The sequence below is a fragment of the Ciconia boyciana genome, chromosome 22, assembly GCF_034638445.1.
Source record: "Ciconia boyciana chromosome 22, ASM3463844v1, whole genome shotgun sequence".
Taxonomy (NCBI): Eukaryota; Metazoa; Chordata; class Aves; order Ciconiiformes; family Ciconiidae; genus Ciconia; species Ciconia boyciana.
In genome coordinates, this window is record NC_132955.1 from 670,876 (window position 1) to 692,102 (window position 21,227).

At 71.7% G+C, this 21,227-nt stretch overlaps 3 protein-coding genes across 3 annotated transcripts; all 3 read left to right on the forward strand.

Annotated features, from left to right (window-relative positions):
* The first annotated feature begins 392 nt into the window (after positions 1-392).
* GHDC (GH3 domain containing) lies at positions 393-4,400 on the forward strand. Its single transcript, XM_072886044.1, has 8 exons — positions 393-725; positions 814-944; positions 1,053-1,629; positions 1,900-2,083; positions 2,181-2,252; positions 2,357-2,490; positions 2,624-2,712; positions 3,347-4,400. The coding sequence occupies exons 1-8, from the start codon at positions 503-505 to the stop codon at positions 3,545-3,547; spliced, it is 1,611 nt and encodes a 536-aa protein (XP_072742145.1). The 5' UTR covers positions 393-502; the 3' UTR covers positions 3,548-4,400.
* Positions 4,401-5,903: 1,503 nt separating this feature from the next.
* On the forward strand, positions 5,904-19,600 carry LOC140662512 (inactive phospholipase C-like protein 2). Its single transcript, XM_072886023.1, has 6 exons — positions 5,904-6,116; positions 12,301-14,790; positions 15,009-15,212; positions 15,758-15,833; positions 17,705-17,814; positions 18,055-19,600. The coding sequence occupies exons 1-6, from the start codon at positions 5,904-5,906 to the stop codon at positions 18,238-18,240; spliced, it is 3,279 nt and encodes a 1,092-aa protein (XP_072742124.1). The 3' UTR covers positions 18,241-19,600.
* HCRT (hypocretin neuropeptide precursor) lies at positions 19,139-20,703 on the forward strand. Its single transcript, XM_072886188.1, has 2 exons — positions 19,139-19,171; positions 20,263-20,703. The coding sequence occupies exons 1-2, from the start codon at positions 19,139-19,141 to the stop codon at positions 20,701-20,703; spliced, it is 474 nt and encodes a 157-aa protein (XP_072742289.1).
* Positions 20,704-21,227: the final 524 nt, after the last annotated feature.

A 21,227-nucleotide genomic window follows, 5' to 3' on the forward strand; every position in this document is an offset into this window, starting at 1 on the left:
GCAGCCGGCACAGGCGGGGCCGGGCCTGGGGGATGCCCGGGCAGATGGGGGGCGGCCGGGGGGGGGCTGGTCCTGATACCGGGGGGGGGTATACCGCGGGACCGGGGTCTGGGGACGTTTTCCGGGGGGGAAAGCAAAGCAAACCAGACGAATTGCACTATTTTTTTTAAAACGGAGCCTTCTCTTGCCGAGGCGTGGAGAACGGGGGGGGTTTGCTCTTGGGTTTTAATTGCGATTTAATTCTCCGCTGGGCGGGGGGGGGCGGGGCCGCGGCGGGATTTTTGTAGAAAGGAGAAAATGAAAATAAAAATAAGGCGGAGCTGACGGCGGGGGCGGCGCCGGTCGCGGGCATTCCCCGTCATTTCTGCCGGAGGCGGAATAGCCGGGGGGGCCGGGGCCGGTGCCCGGGGCGGGGCCGGGGGGCGAGCGGCGTCCCGGTGCCCGGGTCCCTGCGCGGGGGCGGGGGTCGCGCTGCGCCGGCAGCGGCGGTGCGCGCCCCGGGATGCTGCCCGCGGTGGCGGTGGCGGTGGCCGTGGCGGTGGCCGTGGCCGTGGCCGTGGCCGTGGCGCTGCCCGCCGCCCCCGCCCTGCGGCACCGCCTGGCCCGCTCCGCGCTGCGCCGAGCCGCGGGCTGGTACCGGCGGCGGCTGGAGCTGCTGGGCAGCGAGGTGCGGCTCAGCCAGGAGCGGCGGCTGCGGCGGCTGCTGCCCGCCGGCACGGCCCGCGGTGAGAGGGGGCGGCGGAGCGATGGGGCGGAGGGGAGGGGTGGGGGGTCCCGGGGGTCGCCCCCCTCACCCCGCGCCTTTTCCGGCAGGCTCGGAGGCTTTCCGGGAGCGACAGCCCCTGGGGCAGAGCTGCCCTGACGGGGCGCCGGGGGGGCAGGTCCCCCCGCTGCGCCCCTGGGCTCTGCTCCGCAGCTGCTGGGGCACCGACCCCCCTCTGCAGGTTCGGGGGCGAGGGGGCAGGGAGGGGAGCGCAGGCCCCCCCCCGCACGGGGAGGGCCGTGCTGCCGCCCCGCTCTGCCCCGCCTGACTCCCCGCTCTCCCCACGCAGGGGTCCCTGCTCTACCTGGACACCCTCCGCGCCGCCTTCCCGCAGGCGCTGGCCCCCCGGGGCACGGCCCTGCTCTCCTGGGCGCCCGGCCACCCCCGCGCCCCGGCGGGCTGGCCCCTGCCCACCCTGTACTGCACCCCGGACGAGGCGGGCGGCCTGCCCTCGCGGGCCGCTGCTCTGCGGGTGCAGCTGCTCTTCGCCCTGCAGGAGCGTGCCCTGCACGTGCTGGAGGCCGGCCTGGCCGCCGAGCTGCACGACGCGCTGGCGGCCCTGCGTGCCGACTGGCCCCGGCTTGCCCAGGACCTGGCGCTGGGCAGGCTGAGCCCCCAGCCCGGGCTGCCCGAGGGTGCGCGGGGCCGGCTGCAGGCGCTGCTGGCCCCCGATGCCGCCCGGGCGGCCGAGCTCCGGGCCGAGTGCGCCCGCGGGTTCGAGGGCATCGTGCAGCGCCTGTGGCCGCAGCTGGAGGTGGTGGTGGTGGGGATGGCACACGGTGCAGAGCAGCTCTACTGCGACGCCCTCCGCCAGGCCGACTGCAAGGGGCTGCCGTTCTACTGCCCCTTCTACCGGGCAGCGGGAGGTGAGTGTCCCCCACGCGGGGCTGTCCCCATGGCCTGCCCTGGGTGTACGGAGGGAACCGCTGCCGTACGGCAGCACAACCCCCCCCACCCCCGCAGACGTGGGTGCATCTCTGTGCCACATCCCTCGCTGGAGAGACCTGCCTGCTTTCCGAAAACAGCTCTGTCCTGGCACCGGCTGAGAAGTTCCCCCTTGGAGGGGGGTGAGGCCGCGTGGGCAGGGACGGTGAGGTCTGGGGGGCTCATGCTGACACGCGCTGCCCTCTGCCCAGCCCTGCTCGGTGTGAACCTGTGGCCAGAGGAGCCAGTGCCCCGATTCCTGCTGTGCCCCGACTGGGCTTTCTGCGAGTTCCTGCCCTGCCCGCTTGAAGAGGAACCACGGACGGTGCTGCTGGGCGAGCTCTGGGAGGGACGCGAGTATGGGCTGGTCCTGACGGCCCGGCCGGGAGAGTACAGGTGCCTCCTCCCTGCTGCCCTGGTCCGGGAGGGCCGCCTGCCCCAGCCCCACATGCCCGGCACTGGCTCCCACCTCACACTCCCCCTGCCCACGCAGGTGCCGTCCCGGGGAGGTGCTGAGGGTGGTCGGCTTCCACAAGCAGTGTCCCGTGGTGGAGCCCGTGCGCAGGTGAGGACACCCCAGCCCCTGCCCCTCACCTCAGGATCCGGTTGGGACGGTGCCGGCGGCATCCCTGGGGTATGGGGCACCCACCCCGGCGCCCCACACCGCAGGGAGAACCAGGCGCTGAGCGTGCGGGGCGAGAGCATCCCTGAGGAGCGGTTCTGCCGGAGCCTGTGCCGCGCCGTGGGCATGTGGCCGGGCGCTCGCCTGGTCGACTACATCTGCGTGGAGAGTGCCCTGCTGGGTGAGTCCCCCGCCAGCTGCCCCAGTGCCCCCGCAAGCGCGGCTGGCGAGGCCCAGGGCTCTGCCGGCTTTCCTGCGCCCTGCGAGGCCCTGGGGCTGCGGGCGGCTTTAACGTGCTCGCTGTGCTGCTGCAGGCGCCTCTTCGGGGGCCTGCGCCCCCCACTACGAGGTGTTCGTGGAGCTGCGGGGCCTGCGGGACCTGTCGGAGGGGCAGCGCTACAAGGTGAGGCGGGCTCTGCTCCCGGGCGGGTGGACAGGCAGTGGGCAGGTAGGCGGCAGGCAGCGGGCAGGCAGCAGGCGGGTAGGTAGCAGGCAGGCAGCGGGCGGGCAGGCAGGCGGGCAGGCAGCAGGTGAGCAGGCAGGCAGCAGACAGGCAGGCAGGCGGACAGGCAGGTGGGCAGGCAGCAGGCGGGTAGGCAGCGGGCAGGCAGGCGGACAGGCAGGCAGGCAGCAGGCGGGTAGGCATCAGGCAGGCAGACAGGTAGGCAGGCAGGTGGGCAGGCGGGCGGGCAGCAGGCAGGCGGACAGGCAGGCAGGCAGCAGGTTGGCAGGCAGCAGGCGGGTAGGCATCAGGCAGGCAGGCAGGTGGACAGGCAGGTAGGCAGGCAGGCAGGCAGCAGGCAGGCGGGCCCCGCTGCCTGCACCCCGCCGGCTGGGTGGGCGAGCAGCCGGGTGGCCGCAGCCACGCGGTGGCGGTGCTGGCCCGGCGGCCTCTGCGCCGCCGGGATGCGTCGCTGCGGGGGGGTGCCCGGGGGGCCCGGCCCGGGGGGTGCCGGGGGGCTGCGGGGGGGGTGACGGCCGCTCCGCCGGGAAAGCCGGTGTGGGACCAGCGCGGGCAGCCTGGCCTCTCCCCGCAGCTGGACCAGTGTCTCCAGGAGGATTTCCCCGTCTACAAGTCCTTCCGCTTCAAGGGCAGCATCGGGCCCCTGCGCCTGCACCTGGTGGGGGCCGGGGCCTTCGCCCGGCTGCGGGAGGCGCTGGGCTCCCCCCTCCCCATGCCCAGGGTCCTGCGGGAGGAGCGGCTGCTGCAGCTCATCCAGGGCACCGTCGTCTCCTAGGGCAGCCCGGAGGTCCCGCAGCCCTCCCGCCCCTGGGCTTCGCTTGGCGTGCGCCCTCCGGGGAGGAAGCAGGGCCGAGTCCCTGGCGGGGGGGGGGTGGGGGGCACGGGGCAGGGGGTGCCCAGCCCCGGAGGGTTTGGCCGAGCGGAGCGGATGGAGCCAGCGAGCTCGACCGTGCCCCTGCTCCGCGGTGGCGGCAGGCGCCGGGCACTGCGGGCACCCCACTGGGTGCTGCCCGCGGGGATGGAGCAGGACCCGCGGCACACCCCAGCCCTGGGCCCAGCCCCAGGGAGGCCCCAGCAGACCTGGCCCTTCGCGGGGCTGTTCTGGGCACGGAGTGGGACCGCGGGCGCTTGTGAGCGTCCTGGGGCAGCGGGTCCTGCCGCCAGCGGCCATGGCTCGCCTTGCTCTGCTCGGTGCCTTGGCCGTGCCTGCAGGCAGCCGCAGCAGAGCGGGTGCCCGTGCCTTTCCCGAGGGACACCTCAGCCATCGCAGCCCACGGCCGGTGTAGGGGGCACAGCGGAAACCTCCCCAGGAGCCAGGAGGAGCGGCGGAGCCTCGGGCCCACGCGGGAGCTTGGCTCATCCCCACGCTGAGCTCCGCGGCCCTGTGGCGTTTTGTCCCCTGGCAGGGACACCGCAGGCAGGGACACCACGGGCAGGGTGGGGGGCGGCCGGTGGTGGCAGGTGCAGGCTGCCGCGGAGCAGCCCCTCCGCCAGGCTCCAGGTCACGTCTGCCGGTTTAGGAAACAATAAGCTCCAGCAAGGGCTGCTTTTAATGTTTGAAAAACCAGAAGCAAAATAAAAGAGGATTATCTCTCAAAAATAAATAAAGGGCAGCGCTCTGGGATTGATTTTTTTATACCATAATTTTTAATCCTTATTAAAGAGATTTCTTGATGACAGCCCGACTCTGCTCTGGTGGTTGAGAAGTTGCTGCTGTTGTTTCCTCGGGGGTCCTGGGGAAGGGGCAGCCATGAATATTTAACCAGTTCAGCGTCTGGCTGGGGCTCTGGGAGCGTCAGGCTGTTCGTGCCTTTGAGGCACACATGAACCAGGCGGGAGGGACTGGGCCCTTCCCCTCCTGCTTGTTAAGGTTTATTTTAAGGGCTGGTGAGCCGCGGTGCTTGGGGAGCCTGCTGTGCAGGCAGCTGCTGCCGGTGTGGGGGCAAGCCAGGCCGCTGGCAGAGGACAATGTCTTGAACAAGATCCACACAAAGCATCCCCCCCGGCGCAGCCAAAACCTCCGTCAGGGATGGAAGCCGGGCTAAGGCCCCTTCCTGCCATCCCTGCCGGAAAAAGGAGCCTGGGGCAAAATTCCTGGTGCAAGTAGAGGAGAAGCGGTGCCTGCGGCTGTTGGGGGGATGCCGGGGGGGGGGGGCCGTGAGCCTGGATTGCTGCCGGCGCGGCGGGGACACCGGAGCTGGGCCAGCTGGCATCGGGCGTGCCTGGCACCGGCAGGGTACGGGCTGGGGTTTAGTGGGGAGCGGGGCGGGTGGTGGCTGGATAAAGGCTGGGGTCCAGGCTCCGGGGGGTGTGGGGGGGGGCTGCCAGGCAGCCCTGTGCTGGCAGAGACCCGCGCAACTGGATCCGGCGCAGAGGCCCCAGTGGGGCTGCTGGTCCTGCTGCCCGTGCCACGCACCGCGCCCCCCCCGCAGGCGCCCGCACCCGGGGCAAGCCCGGCCCTCCCGGAGGCCCCGCAGCGACCCAGCCCCCCAGCAACAGCCCCGAGCCCCCTGCCCGGGAGAGCCGGGCTGGCCCGGGAGAGCCGGGCTGGCCCAGGGCTTCCTCTGGCGGCTCCGGCTCAGCCCGGGGTGGCCGCGCCGGCTCTCGTTGCCCCCGCCCCCGCCTGGGCGCTGACCCCGCTGGAGGCGGGGGGGGGCTTGGCGGGGCTGCCCCGCTGGGCAGGGCCAGGCTGCAGGGTGCAGGGTGTGGGTGCCAGGCTGCAGGGCGTGGGCTCGTTTCGGGTACCAGGCTGCAGGGCGTGGGCCGGGGGGGGGTGGCCGGCTGCAGGGTGCAGGCGTGGCCGGGATCCCACCGGGATGGGGCGGCCGCCGGGCCCGCGCGCTGCGGCGCTGGGCGGAGGCCGGGAGGGGCCCCGGCGGCGGGAGGTGCCGGTGCCCGGTGCCCGTCCCCGCTGCCCGCCGCTGCAGCCCGGGGCGGGGGGGGGGGTGGGGGGGGGCCGCGCCGTCCCCGTCCCCGTCCGCGTCCCCGCCCCCGGCCCGGCCCGTCCCCTCCTCCCGGCCGCGCCGCCTCCCGCTCGCTCCGCCACTGAGCCCGCAGCGGCGGCGGCGGCGGGCGCAGGCTCCGGGGGCGCCCGGGGCCCCGCGGCGGCCGCTGCCCTGAGGCCGCGGGGGATGGCGGAGGGGCCCCGGGGCGCCCCGCCGCCGGGCTCGCCCCGCCCCGCCGCGCCGCTGCCCAACGGGCCCCGCGGCGGCGGCGGCGGCGGCGGCGGCGGCGGCGGCGGCGGCGGCGGCGGCAGCCCCGGCTCGGGCTCGGGCAGCAGCAGCCGCGAGGACTCGGCGGAGCGGAGCCCCGCGCCCGCCGCGCCCCGGGCCAGCATCATGAAGGTGAGAGCCCCGCACCGGCCCCGGCCCCTCCCCGCCCCGGAGCGGGCTCCGCCGCCCCCCGGGACCTGCGCAGGGCTCCGGGGGCCGAGCCGTGCCCCCCGCGGGAGCTGCGCGTCCCCCGGCCCCGAGGCCAGCGGGCGCCGGCCCTGCCAGCCCGCCGTGCCCGCCGTGCCCGCCGCCCCCCTGGGCTCCCGCCGTGCCCGGCCGGGCGCTGCCCGCACCCGCGGGGCTGGCTGGCGGAGCCGCGGGGCAGCTGCCGCCCCAGATCGGTGCCCGGGGGTCGCCCGCCCGGCCGGGCGCCGGGCTTTGCCCCCTGCCCGCGGCACCGGGCTCGCCGGTGGGCTGTTCTTGCCGGGGGCTGGCACGGCATCCCCTCGCCCTGCCCGGCACCGCGGGTCCCCAAGGGCAAAGCCTGGCTCGGGCTTTGTGCGCTGCCGGGGCCAGGCCTCTCCTCTTTGCGTGGCCGTGGATTGCCCCCTCCAGCTGCCACCGCTCCTGCGGGTCCCCTGCACGGCCACGCTGCTCCTGCTGTGGGAGCCACACCGCAGCATCGCCCTGTCCTGCTCAGGGCACCCATGGGTGCTGGTGAGGAGATGCCCGAGCACCTTCCGCTTTCCTGTGCTCCCTCCTGCGAAGGCGCTGAGCCCTGGGCCCAGACTGGCCAGCTCCCAACCTGTTCCTGACACCTCCCTGGAGCCGTGCCGTGGCTGGGCAGGGGCACCGGCGGGGCCGTGGGCCAGGGAGGGTCTCTGGGGGTCTCCCACGTGGGTGGGCAGTGGGTCACATCCGTGCTTTCCTAAATGAGCCACCCCTGATTGCACTTATGCTGGCGGTGCTCGCTGACACAATAGGTCGCGTCCGCCCGGGACCCGCCTCCCCACTCCTGGCAGCCTATTTTAAGCCGGGATTGCTCTGGTGCTATTAATACCCTGTGTGGGGGCTGTTCCCGTGGTGCCAGCCCAGCCCCGGTCTTCTGCCCCCGGGACCTGGTTCCCTGGGCAGAGGTGTCGGCCCCTCCTCAGGGCGGCTGGAGGGACCCTGTGCCCCTGCCTGTGCCCACCCGTGCTCCCGCTGCACACCGTTGCGAGAGCTGCCGGGCTGTGTCCCGCGCGGTGATGGCAAGGAGACCTCCTGGTGCTCCCGTGCAGCCAGAGGCTGGTGCCGGTGCGCTGCCTGTGCCCGGTTTCCTTGGGAAAGGACCTCGGGACCTTGCCGGGGTCTCCTGCTCCTCCCAGGGCCAGACAGCAGACCTCCCTGCCGCTCCCTGCCCAGGAACCGGCCACGGGCACTGTGGGCTGGAGGTGGAGCCCTCGCTTGCCCCCGGGCTGGGCGCATCCCCCATCACCGCCGTGTGTCACCGCAGGATTTGGCCTAACATGAAGGTCAGGTGGCCCAGGGCCAGCGCTGGTCATGGAGGGTGCTGGTGCTGGAGCAGGTCAGGCCTGGCCCGTGTTCCCGGCCTGTGCTGGCCTGTTGTGCATCTCCGAGTCCATCCGGGGCCTGATGCTGCCCTGGTGCTGGAGGTCTGCAGGTCCCGAGTCCCACAGCTGTGAGTTCCCCAGGCTGAGCCTGTCTGTGCCCCAGGACCCTGACCGTGCTGAGCCCCTCCGGGGGCTGAGGCTGGCAGGCAGGGGACAGTGGGCAGACACGCTGCCTGTGGGACCGCGCAGGCACCGGCCGCCCACACCGTGCTCCTCCTGCCCTTACCCGTTTGGAGGTGGAGGTCCTGCTGCTTCCCCCGCGCAGCTCTCCTGTCCCTGAGCAGGGACGGGGGACAGAGCTCGTCCTCCGCCAGCCCTTCTGCTGCCACGGGCTGAGACCCCCCTATGCCCAGGCTCTCCCTGGCTGGGGGGGGTAGCTCGGACCGGCTCTGCACAGCGGGTGGGGAGAGGGTGGTGGTGGCAGGAAGGGTCTGTGGAGTCCTCCAGCAGGTTGGGTCCCCAGCCAGCCCCAGCAGGACCTGGGGAGCAGCTGCCTGACCCCGAATCCCTGGGGGAGGCCAAAGCTGTTCCTGTGCCGTGGGGTCTGCGGCAGCTTCGCTGCTCCCCTGCACGGTGGTGGGTGGGAGTCAGGGGCTGCGCCCGCAGCTCGGCCGTGGTGCCGGTGCGGGGGCTGCGGGGCAGGGAGGGGGCCCAGTGCCACAAGCCCGGCTACAGCTTGGAGCGAGGGCACAAATGAGCATGGGCAGCGGGGCAGCAGGCCAGGCAGGGGCTGGCTGCTGACGAAGTGGAGGCACATGTGAGGAGAGCTGCCGGCCCTGTTATTTTGTGGGGTTTCCAGAAAAGGCTGGAGGAGTGAATCTGAAAGTGAGACTCAGCGGCTGTGCTGGGGCTGGGGGAGCCCGGGGCCGGCCGTGCCGGGCAGCGGCAGAGCTGGCTCAGTGCAGCGATGGGGAGGGTGGCATCCCCATGCCCTGGCTAGAGGACCTGCTCCCTGCTTTCTTCTCAGGCTGGAAGCGGAGCGGGCTGGAGGTCTGGTGGGCTGGGAGGATGCTGGAGAGGGACTGGGGGGGTACTGGATCTGTTCCTCCCTGCTGCGGGAGGTGACCCTTCCCCAGCACCCCGCTGTCCTGTCCCCTGCGTGGGCCCCCTCCCTGTCCCGCACCAGCCCCAGGAGCTGTGCGGTGCCTCTGCGCGGGGCTCCGGCTCCGCGGCCCCTCGCTGGGTAGTGGCAGCTGGTGCCGCGGGGAGTGGATGTGTCACTTGCTATCTTCTTGGCAGGGAACAAACGATGGTAGAAAAGCCCTGGCTGTGCCTGGCCTCCCACTGCCTCCGCTCCGGTGCTGCCGGCTGCTGCCTGCTGCCCGCATCCCTGCTCGCGCTGCCCAGCCCAGGATGGGGGCAGTGGGAAGAACCTGGACCTGGGGAAACCGGCTGTGGATGGGTAACGTCACAGCCAGGCCGGGGAACAGTCCCGTCCCTCGGGCGAAACGCGGCCCCACCGCATGCCCCATGGCCCGGAGAGGGGTCCTGCTGCTGGGGCGGTGGCTGGGCAGCAGAGCCACGGTCGGGCAGCAGAGCCACGGTCGGGCCAAGATGCCTCAGCCCCAGAGGCTTTCAGTTCCTCTGTCTCCTGCTGTCACGAGCTGCTCCGCGGCAGGGACCCCCCCGGCTGGGCCTTGGGGGATAACGGGAAGGGAGGGGCGGCCGATGGGCCTTTCGTCATCCCTGTGCTTGGGAGAGGGTTGCTTGGCCGGGTAACAACATTGGTCACGTGGTGGCTGAGGTTAGGGCTACCGTGCTTGACAGGGCACTAATCGCGGGAGGTAATTGGCTGCAGAGGTGCTTAGCACACGCTGCGGAGCCGGGCAGGGCACGGGCAGCTGGGTTCGGACGTGCCCTCCGTGCCTAGCCGGATGCCCATGCTCGCCATCGACATCATGGTCGGCATCGGCATCGTAGTCGATGCATCTTCCCTCCGCAGAGCCGGGCTATGTGGGTGCGATGTGCGTGCCAGCGCCGGCAAGAGCTCTGCCTGCTTGCTGCCAGCTTGGCGGCACGGCATGCGGGATGCCCTGCTCCTGCCGGAGCCCTGCCCTGTTGCCCGGGATGCTCCGTGCTCCCGTGGCTGTGGGTGCTGCGTCCTCCTGCCTCCGCTGCCGACCTACTTAGCACCTGATGGGGCTCTGCGGCCCTGGCTGCCTGCGCTGTGCCTGCCCGCGCCTCGCGGAGCACTTAGCGGGGCGTCCCCAGGGTGGAAGCCCACCTGGAAAGTGCCCGTGCAGTGGGCTGCTGGGGAGCAGCGGCTTTTCCCCACCGGTCTCCGGGCCGGGGCGTGAAGCCGGCGGGCGGCTGTGGGCAGGAGGCCCCACGCGGCTGCTGCCTCTGGCTCGCTGGGTGCAAACACTGGGAGCTCCTGGAGCGGGGCGGCAGCGGTGCCCGCCGAGGTTCACCTGTGCGGACGGTGAGAGCAGAGCCCGTCTGCCGTGGGGCACGCTCAGGTCTGTGCTGCGCATCTGCACCCTGAAGCCATGGGGCACGCTCAGGTCTGTGCTGCGCATCTGCACCCTGAAGCGCTGCAGCAGGCACCCCCTCCCCTTGCCCAAGCCCCAGGGGATGGGGGGCTGCAGGGAGGGTGTTTGGGTTTTCGCCCTGAGCCGGGGGGGGGGCATGGGCCCGGCAGGGCTGGTGCCAGAGGGGTGGGTCTGGCTGCCTGCGGTGGGTGCAGCTGGAGGCAGGTCTCTGGGCGCTGGGTGCACGCAGGCCCCCCGCCCGTGTTTCCTTTCCGGATGGATTTCCTGTTTTCGGCTGTGGGGCCCGGTGCAGAGCCGCCCGGGGTGGGGTGCGCCAGGGCGGGGAGAGGGTCTGCGGAGGTGCGGGGGTCCTGCGTGGGGCAGGAGGGGGCCACTCCCCGCTGCCAGCCGTCGCCCCGCAGGGGGGGCGAGGGCCGGGGCTGCCCGTCAGTGGGGCGCTCAGATTGCTGCTCACAGGAAGCGTCCCGGCAGCGAGTCCTTCCCCACCGCGCGGGGCTGGCCGATGGCGTGACCTGCCACTGAGCCCCCCGCTGACCAGGGCTGGCCGGGGTCCTGCACCCCGGCACGGTAGCCCCTGGTAGCGGGGTCCCCGGCTCAGCCCTGGGAAGCGATTGTCCCACGTGGATGGTGGCTCTGGGGGATGCTGTGCGTCACTGCCCCAACTGCCTGGGGAGGCTGCAGAGGGGAGGGAGCAGCTGCTGCCGGCTGGGGGGCCCGGGAGCCGGCTGAGCAGGGGACACCCCCCAGGAGCCGGCTGGCACAGAGGCAGGGTCCTGGCGCTCAGCCGTCTCCCCGGAGCAATCTGGCAGGGAGAGGATGCAAACGGCTTCTGCGTTTGAGCTGGGGGAAATAGCCCCTGTGCGAGGCTGCGTGGGGTCGGCCTTTGCTAGCGGGCAGCAAGGCTGCGGAGGAACGGTGCTGCCGCCCGCCGACTGCCCCCTGCCCGGGAAGGCGTCTGCCCCCGGGCTGGCAGGATCCAGCCGGCTCTAGCACGGGGCCGAGGGCTGGAGCTCGTCCCCCCTTCCCCAGGACGTTGTGACCCCGGCACCCCCGGAGGCAGCTGGCCGGCCGCCTGCGTGACCCATCCCGATTGCCCTGGGCCGAGGCTGCCTGGCCCCACGGGGGCCGATCCGGACCCTTCGGGGTCAGGCGCAGGGACGTGCTCACCCGTCTGCTCTGCGGCAGCCCCACGCGGGAGGTGTGGAAGCTCTTGGGGTGCCGGAGGGGGACAACCCCTCGCCCCCAATCTGGGCAGCTGGGCAGGACCTGCCTCTGCTGGAGACACCACCAGATTAGAGGTGACTCACCATAATCTTGAAGAAGGGGATTAAATCTCCTCCTGATGCGCTACTTAATGAAATCCATCCCATAATATGCTCCCCGCCCTGCTGTTTCCCCTCATCCCCTGCCCCCTCCAGCCCCGTGGCAGCAGGGTCCCCCTTCCCCGCCGAGGGGCAGGGCTGGCACAGGGGTGCGGGCAGAGTGCGGGCATGGGGTGCAGGCAGCAGAAGCCCGTACCCCCTGTGACCCCGTACAGGCAGCAGCAGCCGTGGGCTCTGCGGGACGGGGCCGTGGGCCGCCCTCGTCCCCAGCGCGTGGCACTTGCAGGTGGCTCTCCTGCACTGCTCCCCAGCAGACGAAGTGGGGGGTCTGGCTGGGGCTCCCCAGGAGCAGCTCTGCCCGTGCATCTCCTTGGGGTGCCCCAGGCATCCTCGCACGACGCTGCCATGGTGCCCAGGGCGCAGGGGAAGGCGTGAGGGGCCGTGGCCTGCGCCCCTGTGCAGGGATGGGGCTGCTGTGGGCACAGGGTGGTCCTGCCGGGCGCCTGTTTGCTTCCAGTGTCCCCAGGCCGGGGAGACAGGGACCGTGCCGGGCTGCCTGTGCATGGCCGTGCCTCCGAGCTTGAGTGAGCAACGGGGAAGGATCCGGCTCAGGGCCGGGAGCAGGAAGGAAGGAAGGAAAGCGGAGTTAAAATAAGCCAGGCAGCGAGCCGTGGGGGAGGCCAGGGCTGGAGCCGGCTCCCAGCCTCCGGGGAGAGGGTCGGACCGGAGCGGACTGGGCTTCGTGCGATGCTGGGGCATGCTGGGGTGCCGCGCTGTGCGTCGGGGCTGGGGTGGGGAAGCCGTGCGGCAGGAGGGTGCCGGGAGCTGGCAGGGCAGACACCGCCTGCCCTGCCCTTGACGACTCTGCCCCCTTCTCCCGCCCTGGCAGGATGGCTCCCGGCAGCGGCCGCCGCAGAAGAAGAAGACGGTGTCCTTCAGCACTATGCCCAACGACCGCAAGATCAACAGCACGGCCGCCTGCATCTCCTTCATGCTGGAGGGCTGCGAGCTGAAGAAGGTGCGCTCCAACTCCCGCATGTACAGCCGCTTCTTCGTGCTGGATGCCGACATGCGCTCCGTGCGCTGGGAACCCTCCAAGAAGGACTCGGAGAAGGCCAAGATCGAGATCAAGTCGGTCAAAGAGGTGCGCGTGGGCAAGAAGACACCCGTCCTGCGCAGCAATGGCCTCTCCGACCAGTTCCCGGATGAGTGTGCCTTCTCCATCATCTACGGAGACAACTACGAGTCTCTGGACCTGGTGGCCAGCTCGGCTGACGTGGTGAGTGCCTGGGTGATGGGGCTCCGGTACCTGGTGTCCTACGGGAAGCACACCCCCGAGGCACCCGGGACCGGCCACCCCAGCCTCCGGACCTCCTGGATCTCCTCCGTCTTCGACCTCGCCGACCTGGAGAAGTCTGGCCACATCCCCGTGTCCCGGGCCGTGCAGCTGATCAAAGCACTCAACCCAGGCATGAAGACCTCCACCATCGAGCTGAAGTTCAAGGAGCTGCAGAAGGCCAGCGAGCGTCCCGGTGCGGAGGTGGCCTGCGACCTCTTCGTGGAGGCGTACTGCGAGCTCTGCACCCGCCCCGAGATCTTCTTCCTGCTGGTGCAGTTCTCCAGCAACAAGGAGTACCTGGGTCTGAAGGACCTGCTGATGTTCCTGGAGGTGGAGCAGGGCATGGAGGGGGTGACGGAGGAGAAGTGCTTGGAGATCGTTGGCAAGTACGAGCCCTCCAAGGAGGGCCGGGAGAAGGGCTACCTGGCCATCGATGGCTTCACGCGCTACCTGCTCTCTGCCGACTGCTCCATCTTCGACCCGCAGCACCGCAAGGTGTGCCAGGACATGGCGCAGCCCCTCTCCCACTACTACATCAGCTCTGCCCACAGCGCCTGCCTGCTGGAGGACAACTTCTGGGGCCGCTCGGACATCAGCGGCTACATCAGCGCCCTGGGCCTGGGCTGCCGCAGCATCGAGCTGGTGCTGTGGGACGGCCCTGAGGGCGAGCCCGTGGTCTACACCAGCCCCTCGGCCGCCTCCTGCATGCCCTTCCGCGCCGTGGTGGGGCTGATCGACCAGCACGCCTTCACCGCCTCCGCCTACCCCCTCATCCTCTGCCTGGTGGTGCGCTGCTCGGCCCCCCAGCAGCGCCTTGCCGCCCAGTGCCTGCGCAAGACGCTGGGGGAGAAGCTGTACCTGGAGCCCCCCAACCCCGCCGCGTCCTACCTGCCCTCCCCAGAGCAGCTCAAGGGCCGCATCCTCATCAAGGGCAAGAAGCTGCCGCCCAGCTGCGAGGACAGCGAGGGGGAGGTGTCGGACGAGGAGGAAGGCTGGGAGCTGGCGCGGCGGCTGGGCCAGGAGGACCGGGAGGTGCCGGAGGGAGGTGGCCCGCGGCGGGTGCGCCTCAGCCGGGAGCTCTCGGAGCTGGTGAGCCTCTGCCAGGCCGTCCCCTTCCAGGACTTCGAGAGCTCACGGCGCGGGCAGCGCTACTGGGAGATGTGCTCCTTCAGCGAGGTGGAGGCGGGACGCTTCGCCAACGAGTGCCCGGCCGAGCTTGTGAGCTACAACAAGCGGTTCCTCTCCCGCGTCTACCCCAGCCCCATGCGCATCGACGCCAGCAACATGAACCCCCAGGACTTCTGGAAGTGCGGCTGCCAGATGGTGGCCATGAACTACCAGACACCGGGGCTCATGATGGACCTGAACGCGGGCTGGTTCCAGCAGAACGGGGCCTGCGGCTACGTCCTCCGTCCCGCCATCATGCGGGAGGAGGTCTCCTACTTCAGTGCCAATGCCAAGGACTCCTTGCCTGGGGTGCCCGCCCAGCTCCTGCACCTCAAGGTCATCAGTGGGCAGAACCTGCCCAAGCCCAAGGGCTCGGGGGCCAAGGGGGAGGTGGTGGAGCCCTACGTCTGCGCCGAGATCCACGGCATCCCGGCCGACTGCGCCGAGCACCGCACCAAGACAGCCCTGCAGAGCGGGGACAACCCCATCTTTGACGAGAGCCTGGAGTTCCAGATCAACCTGCCGGAGCTGGCCGTCCTGCGCTTCGTCGTGCTGGACGATGACTACATCGGGGACGAGTTCATCGCCCAGTACACCATCCCCTTCGAGTGCCTGCAGCCCGGCTACCGCCACGTCCCCCTCCAGTCCCTGGCTGGAGAGCCCCTGCCCCACGCCACCCTCTTTGTGCACGTGGCCATCACTGACCGCCGCGGCGGGGGCAAGGGGCACCGCCGGGGGCTGGCAGGGCGCCGGGGCCGCCGGGTGCGGGAGTACACCTCCACCAAGGCCACCGGCATCAAGGCCATTGATGAGGTTTTCCGGACGGCCACCCAGCCACTGCGGGAGGCCACCGACCTGCGGGAGAACGTGCAGGTACGGACCCCACGGAGGCACCGAGGGAACTGGTTTCTCTCGGGGAGGACGGGGCCAGACCGTGAGCGGTGGGGAGCCCGGGCGTCCCCCCTCTTCCTGGGGGATACGGGCGAGGAGCCTCGTCTGGAGCAGGGCCGGGGGAATCGGGGACGTTCCTGGCGGGGGGACTCTTGGGGGCCCTCCCAGGCTGAGCCCCTGACGCCGGTCTCTGCCCACAGAACGCGCTGGTCTCCTTCAAGGAGCTGTGCGGGCTGACGCCTGCCGCCAACATGAAGCAGTGCATCCTGACGGTGGCCACGTGGCTGCTGCACAGTGACAGCGCGCCCAGCGTCACCCTCAACCTGGCAGAGCAGTACCCCCCCATGGAGGCCCAGGGCCCCATCCCGGACCTGCTGCGCAAGGTCCTCACCGCCTACGAGACGGTAAGCGCTGTCCCGCCGGGGCTCAGCTCCTCACAGGGATGCTCTGCGGGGCCGGCGGCACCGGGACCACCGCCCTGCCCGGGACGGGGGACCCCGAACTCACTGCACCCATCGCGGTGCAGGGGGAGGCTGGGGGGGGGCCTGTGCGGGGGCTGCCCAGGGAGGAGTCCTGCCAAGGCGCGGGCTCGCCCAGCTCGGTACGAGCCCTGGGACCCTGCAGCCCCTGTCCCCCTGCCCATGCCGCCTGCACCCTGTGCCAGGGCCGGCTGGTGGGGCGTCCTGCAGTCCCGCCTGGCGGGGGAAATCCCATTAATAGCTGCAGCCGGAGCCGCTTCCTTCCTTTGTGTTGAAGGGGGACCTGGCCGCCGGCCAGGCGCTGGTCACACCGCACCTGGCTGCGCGCGGCTGGGCGAGGAGGGCCAGACCCCAGCCGCCACGCTGGGGCGAGGGGCAGCCACCGCCCGAGCCCCTTCTCCCCGTCCGCTCTGCCGAGGGGTGCGTGGGGCCGGGGGCTGCCCAGCTCCTCACGCCGCCCCTCTCCCCAGATGATCCAGACCAGCCGGACACTGATCGAGTCCGCCGACGCGGTGTACGGCAAGCTCATCCAGGCGCAGCAGGCAGGTGGGTCCCGGGAGGGCAGGCGCTGCTCCGGGGCGCGGGCCCGGGCACGTCCCTCGGGGACGGGGCGCAGGGGTGCTGTGCCTCTGCGCTGGGCGGGGGGCACGTGTCCCCACAGGGCTCGGTTCAGGGGGTCTGGCGGCAGGCTCGGGACCTGGGCACAGGCATGGCCGAGCGCGCCGGCGTTTTTGGCCACGCACTTGCACGTCTGCGGTGCGCGGCAGAGGACGAGGGGTGCGCGTCGGCGCCCCGGGCAGGTGCGTGCCGGGGCCAGAGTTCAGCGGCAGAGCAGCTGGGGCTGGCCAGCCGTGGGAGAGCGATTTCCGGCTGGGGTGGCCCCGAGCCCGGCTCTGTGGTTTTCCCATGTCCCGGCAGCACGGGGTGGGTGCAGGAGGCTGCCCAGTGCCGGGTGCTGCTGGGGTGCTGAGGCACGGGGCTGCCTGTGCCAGGGCAGGGTGCTGGGCGGGTGGGCTGCAGGGGCTGTGCGGGAGGGAGGGGAGAGAGGGAGGGGAGCAGAGGAGGCTGATGAGGAAGCGGGGAAGAGTCATTAGCTGCCAAACGCCAGAATATAATTAGCACCAGAAATAACAGACTGGGGCTGACGGCAGAAGTGGCAACTGAATGTTACGACTTCCAAGACACATGGCTGAACCCACACAGGCAGGTGCTGCCGGCTGCCTGCCCCGGTCCTCCCCCACCCCGGCGGCTGCCCGGGACCCCCGGCCCTGCTCCAGGCACCGACGGCTGCACGGCCCCTCTGCCGGCCAGGGGCCTGCGGGGATAGCCCCGGCCCCCCCGGGTGCGCAGGGGGCTGCCGGCCCGAGGGCTCGTGTGGGCTCCCCGCAGGGCTGGGAGAGCTGCCAGGAGCTGGAGGGGCCGGGGAGGAAGGAGGGGGCCCCGCTCTGCCACCCCCAGCCGGTACCAGCCTTGCTGCCAGCAGCCCTGTTTGTTCCCTGCCTGCACGGCAGCCCGGAAATCTCCCCAAGCTCTTGGCTTTCGGCTCTGCCGCTGCTGCCAGCGTAGGGGGGGCACGGGCTGCGGGGCTGGGGTGCGGGGCACGGGTGGGCTCTGCACCCTCCTGTGCCGCTCTGGCTGCGGGAGCCTGGCTGCTGTGCTGGGGGGGGGGGGTCGCGGGGCAGGGGGGCTCTGGGGTGTGCGGCCACCGCTGCTGCCTCTGCTCGGCCCCTCACGGCGGTGGCAGGCAGCGGTGTGGGGGCTGTTACCCCCACCCCCCTGCCCGGGGTGCTGCCTGTCCCCGCTTTCGCCCCGGCTGTGCCGCGGACAAGCCCCTGCGGTGCCCGCCCGGCCCGTGCCCGGCTGGTGGGTGCTGCGGGGTCTGGGGAGGTGCCGGCTGCGGGCGGGGGTGCGGGGCTGGGGGTGTGCTGATTGACAGCACGTGGGCGAGCAGGCTTGCGTGGGAGCCCTCGTGTGGGCCCGGAGCCGGTGCTGCGTCAGGAGGGGTAAATATAGCACCCGCTCACGAGGACGTCACGCGGTGCACGGTGCGGGGGCCCGCGCTCCAGTGGGGGGGGCCCGGCAGTCCCGCTCTGAGCCCCCCGAGTGGGCCGCGGTGTGCAAGAGCTATGCCTCTGCCTGGGGTAGGCGCTGCCCTTCCGGACCCCACGGCCTCTGGGGCCCAAAACCGCGAAGGGCTGGGGCTGAGCATGGTGCCGGGGTGGTGGGGGCTCCATCAGCCCGTCATTCCGGGCACGGAGGGGGCTTGGGGGCTGCTGGGGCAGTGGGGAGCCCATCCAGCCTGCACCCCCGTGCCGGGCGAAGGGCGTCCCTCCAGCTTGGTCCCCGTCCATGGCGGGCGGTGGCCGTCCCCGTGCACGCGGCCCCGTGCACGCTGAGCGACGCTCCCGTCTGCGCAGGCATGGACTTCCACAAGGAGCTGCACCGCATCGAGGCCAAGGAGGGGCTGCGGGGCCGCAAGCTGCAGAAGGCGTTGGAGAGCTTCGCCTGGAACATCACCGTCCTGAAGGTGAGGGGCGAGGGCTGCGCGGCCCCCTCCCCGCCCCACCCTGCCGACCCGCACTTGCAGGATGCTCCGTGAGCGCTGGGCATGGCGCGGGCCCGTTCAGGGGGTCCAGGCGCTGCCCACACCCAGCGAGCCCTTGTCGTGGCCGGTGGCCGGTGGGGCAGCCCGTGCTCCGTGCCAGGAGTCCGGGCAGCCCGAGCGGCGCAGCCCTGGGGCCGGCCCTGACGCCGTCTCCCCACGCAGGGCCAGGCCGACCTCCTCAAGCACGCCAAGGCGGAGGCGCTGGACAACCTGTGGCAGATCCACAACGCGGGACAGTCCTGTGGCATTGGCAGGAATGGCTCAGCCTCGCCGGAGCCCTCCCGGTTGCGTGCCCCGCTGGAGCCCATCCCCGAGACGGAAGGAGGCAATGAGACGGCATCCTGCTGACCCCGGCCTGGGGCTCGTGGGCCCGGACTGAGCACCTCCCCGGCTGCAGGGGCCGGGACCAGGGAGCCCCAGCCTGCCCACGGACGGGCGGCTGCCTGCCCGCAGGCTCAGCGTGCGTGGAGGGACGCGTGCGGGGCCGGGTGCCTGCGCTCTGCCGTATCGAGGGCCTGCGGCGGGGCCCAGGGGGGAGGTTGGGGAGGGGTGTCCCCACTCCCGCTTGCCCCCCCCCTCCCCGAGCTCCTGGGGCCTCATCCATCCCCTCCATCCGCTTCCGGAGCAAGCGCCCTGCTGCGGGGCCGGTGGGGATGCTGGCACCCCGGTGCCGGTGTGCATGTACCCCAGCCTGCTGTGCCAGACTCCTCTTGTAAAAGCAGCCCCGGGTCTGGGCTCATGCCCCCGTCCAGGGCCGCAGGTTTTGCCTTCGCCAGCCCCGGGGAAAACCTGCCTGGCGGGAAGGGTCCTGGCCGGTCCCCGTCTCCTCTCCACAGGGCAGCGGGTCCCTTCCCCTCCCTGGCGTCCCTGGGGCCCCCACTGTGCAGAGGGCCCGGGAGGCTCTGGGGTGCAGGAGGCGGGGGGGCCGCTGCAGACTGGCCTGGGCAGCAGATGTGGCTTCTGGCATCAGGGAAATGTCGGGGCTCGTCCCCCAGGGTGACGGGGTCCCGGCGCAAGCAACGGGCGAGGGGTGGTCCGGGGTCGGACCGGGGCTGCAGAGCGTTATAAAGAGTGTGAGACCCACCCTGGTGCCCTGCTGCTCCTCTGCGTGCCTGGCGCGGGGCCAAGGCAGGATGGCGTCACCAAAGGGGACGGAGGGCGGCCCTGGGTACGGGGACCCTGGTGGCACCATGCCTCCCCCAGCACCAGCTGGGAGCAGGGTGATGGCTCCCCACGTCAAGGAGCCATGCGGCTGCCCGGCACCCCTTTGTTCGGGGAGGTAATTAGCCTAATGGGGCCACGAGGAGCGGACCCGCACGCTGCCGCTGTCGGGAGCAGGCCAGCGCCTCCCCAGCGCTGACCTTCAGCCCCTTTGTGCCGGCCCGGCTGTGGGGCCCGTGGGCAATTACGGACTCATTAGTGCCATGCACCCCGGCCACCGTGCCCGGCCCGCCAGCACCCACACAATGAGGAGCTGCAAATGAGGGGAAAGGCCTGGCCGGTCTCCGAGCTACCGGCCACAGCGCACCCGCGTCTCCCAGAGACCGGCCGCTCCCGCCTGGCCCCGATGGTATTTTTGGCAGTGCTATTGTGCCGGGCCCTATAAAGCGGCGGCTGCAGCGTGCGGCGCAGGGCGCTGTGCTCTTGGCTGCGCAGCAGGACATGCCCCAGCACTGCTCGGCCACCTGAAGACCCCAGGAAGGATGGAAGTGCCCAACGCCAAGGTGGGGCTGGGGCACCGCAGCCCACGGGGCGGGGAAGGCAGCGATGGGGGGGAGGTTGGGATGTGGGGCCAGGGGTCCGGGGGTGCGGGAGGGCCTGGCCAGTTCCTCGGGAAGCCCCGAGCGTGCAGCTCCTCTCCAGGGCTCCCCGACCACGGCCAGCAGCCGACCGGGGGTCTCAGCCCCGCGTGGGCTCCTCGGGAGGGAGCTGGGCGCGTGGTGCCTGCGGCATAGGGCGCAGGTACTCTCGCTGCTGGTCCCTTGGCACTCGGCAGCCCTCGGAGGGTGTTTGCTGCAGCTTGTGCCGGAGCAGGGCAGGCACGCTGGTGAGGGCACCCGCGTCTGGCTGCTGGTCAGAGCATGGGTGGGGGCCGTGGTCGCTGGGGTGGGGAGGGTGCGGGGAGCAGCAGGTGGGGTGCGGTGCTGGCCATGCCCCAGGGTGCCAAAGGGTGACACTTCGGGTGCACCCCGGGTGTGGGGCTGGGCCCCGCGGCAGCGGGTCAAGCAGGCAGTGCTGCAGCGACCAGGGCAGACGGGAGCTGACACCAGCAGGCACGGCAGGACCCGGGGGGCAGCCCTGGGGCTGTGCAGCCACCCCCGTCCGGCGCTGCCGGCTGCCCTGCGGTAACGCTGCCCGTTGCTCCGGCAGCTCCAGCGAGCTGCCTGCCTCTTGCTCCTGCTGCTCTGCTCCCTGGCCGCCGCCCGGCAGAGTCTGCCCGAGTGCTGCCGGCAGAAGACCTGCTCCTGCCGCATCTATGACCTCCTGCACGGCATGGGCAACCACGCTGCCGGCATCCTCACGCTGGGCAAGAGGAAGAGCGTCCCGCCGGCCTTCCAGAGCCGGCTCTACCGCCTGCTGCACGGCTCTGGCAACCACGCCGCTGGCATCCTCACCATGGGCAAGCGCGGGGAGCACCCTGGCACCGCCTGCCACAACGCATCGGGCTGTCCCCCGGGCACGGATGCCCAGCCGACGCCAGCGCTGCGGGGCGCTGACACCAGCCCTGCCAGCCCCAGGGGGTGCCAGGGACGCTCGGGGAAGGACCTGACCAAGAGCCAGGTCCAGGGAGCTGCGAAAAGCTTTTACTGAGAGGGGTGGGGGCAGCGGGAGCAGAACGGGGATCCCTGGGGGGATGGACCCCGGGGACACACGCCCGGAGCTCGGTGTAAATAGCACTTTTACATACCTCCTCCTGGCCCTGGCCGAGCCTGCTCAGGGCACTGCAGGCGCCGCTGGCCTTTTACAATAAATGGTAGCCTGATGTTACCCAGCTCTGCCTTCTCTCTGGGGAGGGGCCGGGGGGGCACAGCTCTGCTGCGGGGCAGCCGGCGAGGCTGGTGCCTTCCTCTGTGGTGCCTGGACGTGGGCTCGTCCGTGGTGCCCGCACCGGGGGCGTGCGCAGGCCCAGCTGGGTGGATGCAGGACCAGAACTGGGGCGAACCGAGCCTCCACCAGGCTGCCCGGGAGCGGGAGGGGTTCGTGAAGCCCCCGCAAAGGGCTCGGAGCATCCCCAACCCCAGCACCAGGGAGCCTCTGGTGACCCTCTCGTGGCCACAGGTCCCGGATCTCCACCCCACCCCACCCCAGCCCCCTGTCCCCGCGCAGGGTCCTGG

Bases quoted from the DNA above. Each gene is read 5' to 3' on its own strand.
- GHDC (XM_072886044.1), top strand. From the start codon at position 503: ATGCTGCCCGCGGTGGCGGTGGCGGTGGCCGTGGCGGTGGCCGTGGCC. The intron at 726-813 runs GTGAGAGGGGGC...CTTTTCCGGCAG, and splicing joins GCCCGCCGGCACGGCCCGCG to GCTCGGAGGCTTTCCGGGAG. The intron at 2,084-2,180 runs GTGCCTCCTCCC...CTGCCCACGCAG, and splicing joins GCCCGGCCGGGAGAGTACAG to GTGCCGTCCCGGGGAGGTGC.
- LOC140662512 (XM_072886023.1), top strand. From the start codon at position 5,904: ATGGCGGAGGGGCCCCGGGGCGCCCCGCCGCCGGGCTCGCCCCGCCCC. The intron at 15,213-15,757 runs GTAAGCGCTGTC...CCCTCTCCCCAG, and splicing joins TCCTCACCGCCTACGAGACG to ATGATCCAGACCAGCCGGAC. The intron at 17,815-18,054 runs GTGAGGGGCGAG...CTCCCCACGCAG, and splicing joins GGAACATCACCGTCCTGAAG to GGCCAGGCCGACCTCCTCAA.
- HCRT (XM_072886188.1), top strand. From the start codon at position 19,139: ATGCGGCTGCCCGGCACCCCTTTGTTCGGGGAG. The intron at 19,172-20,262 runs GTAATTAGCCTA...TTGCTCCGGCAG, and splicing joins GCACCCCTTTGTTCGGGGAG to CTCCAGCGAGCTGCCTGCCT.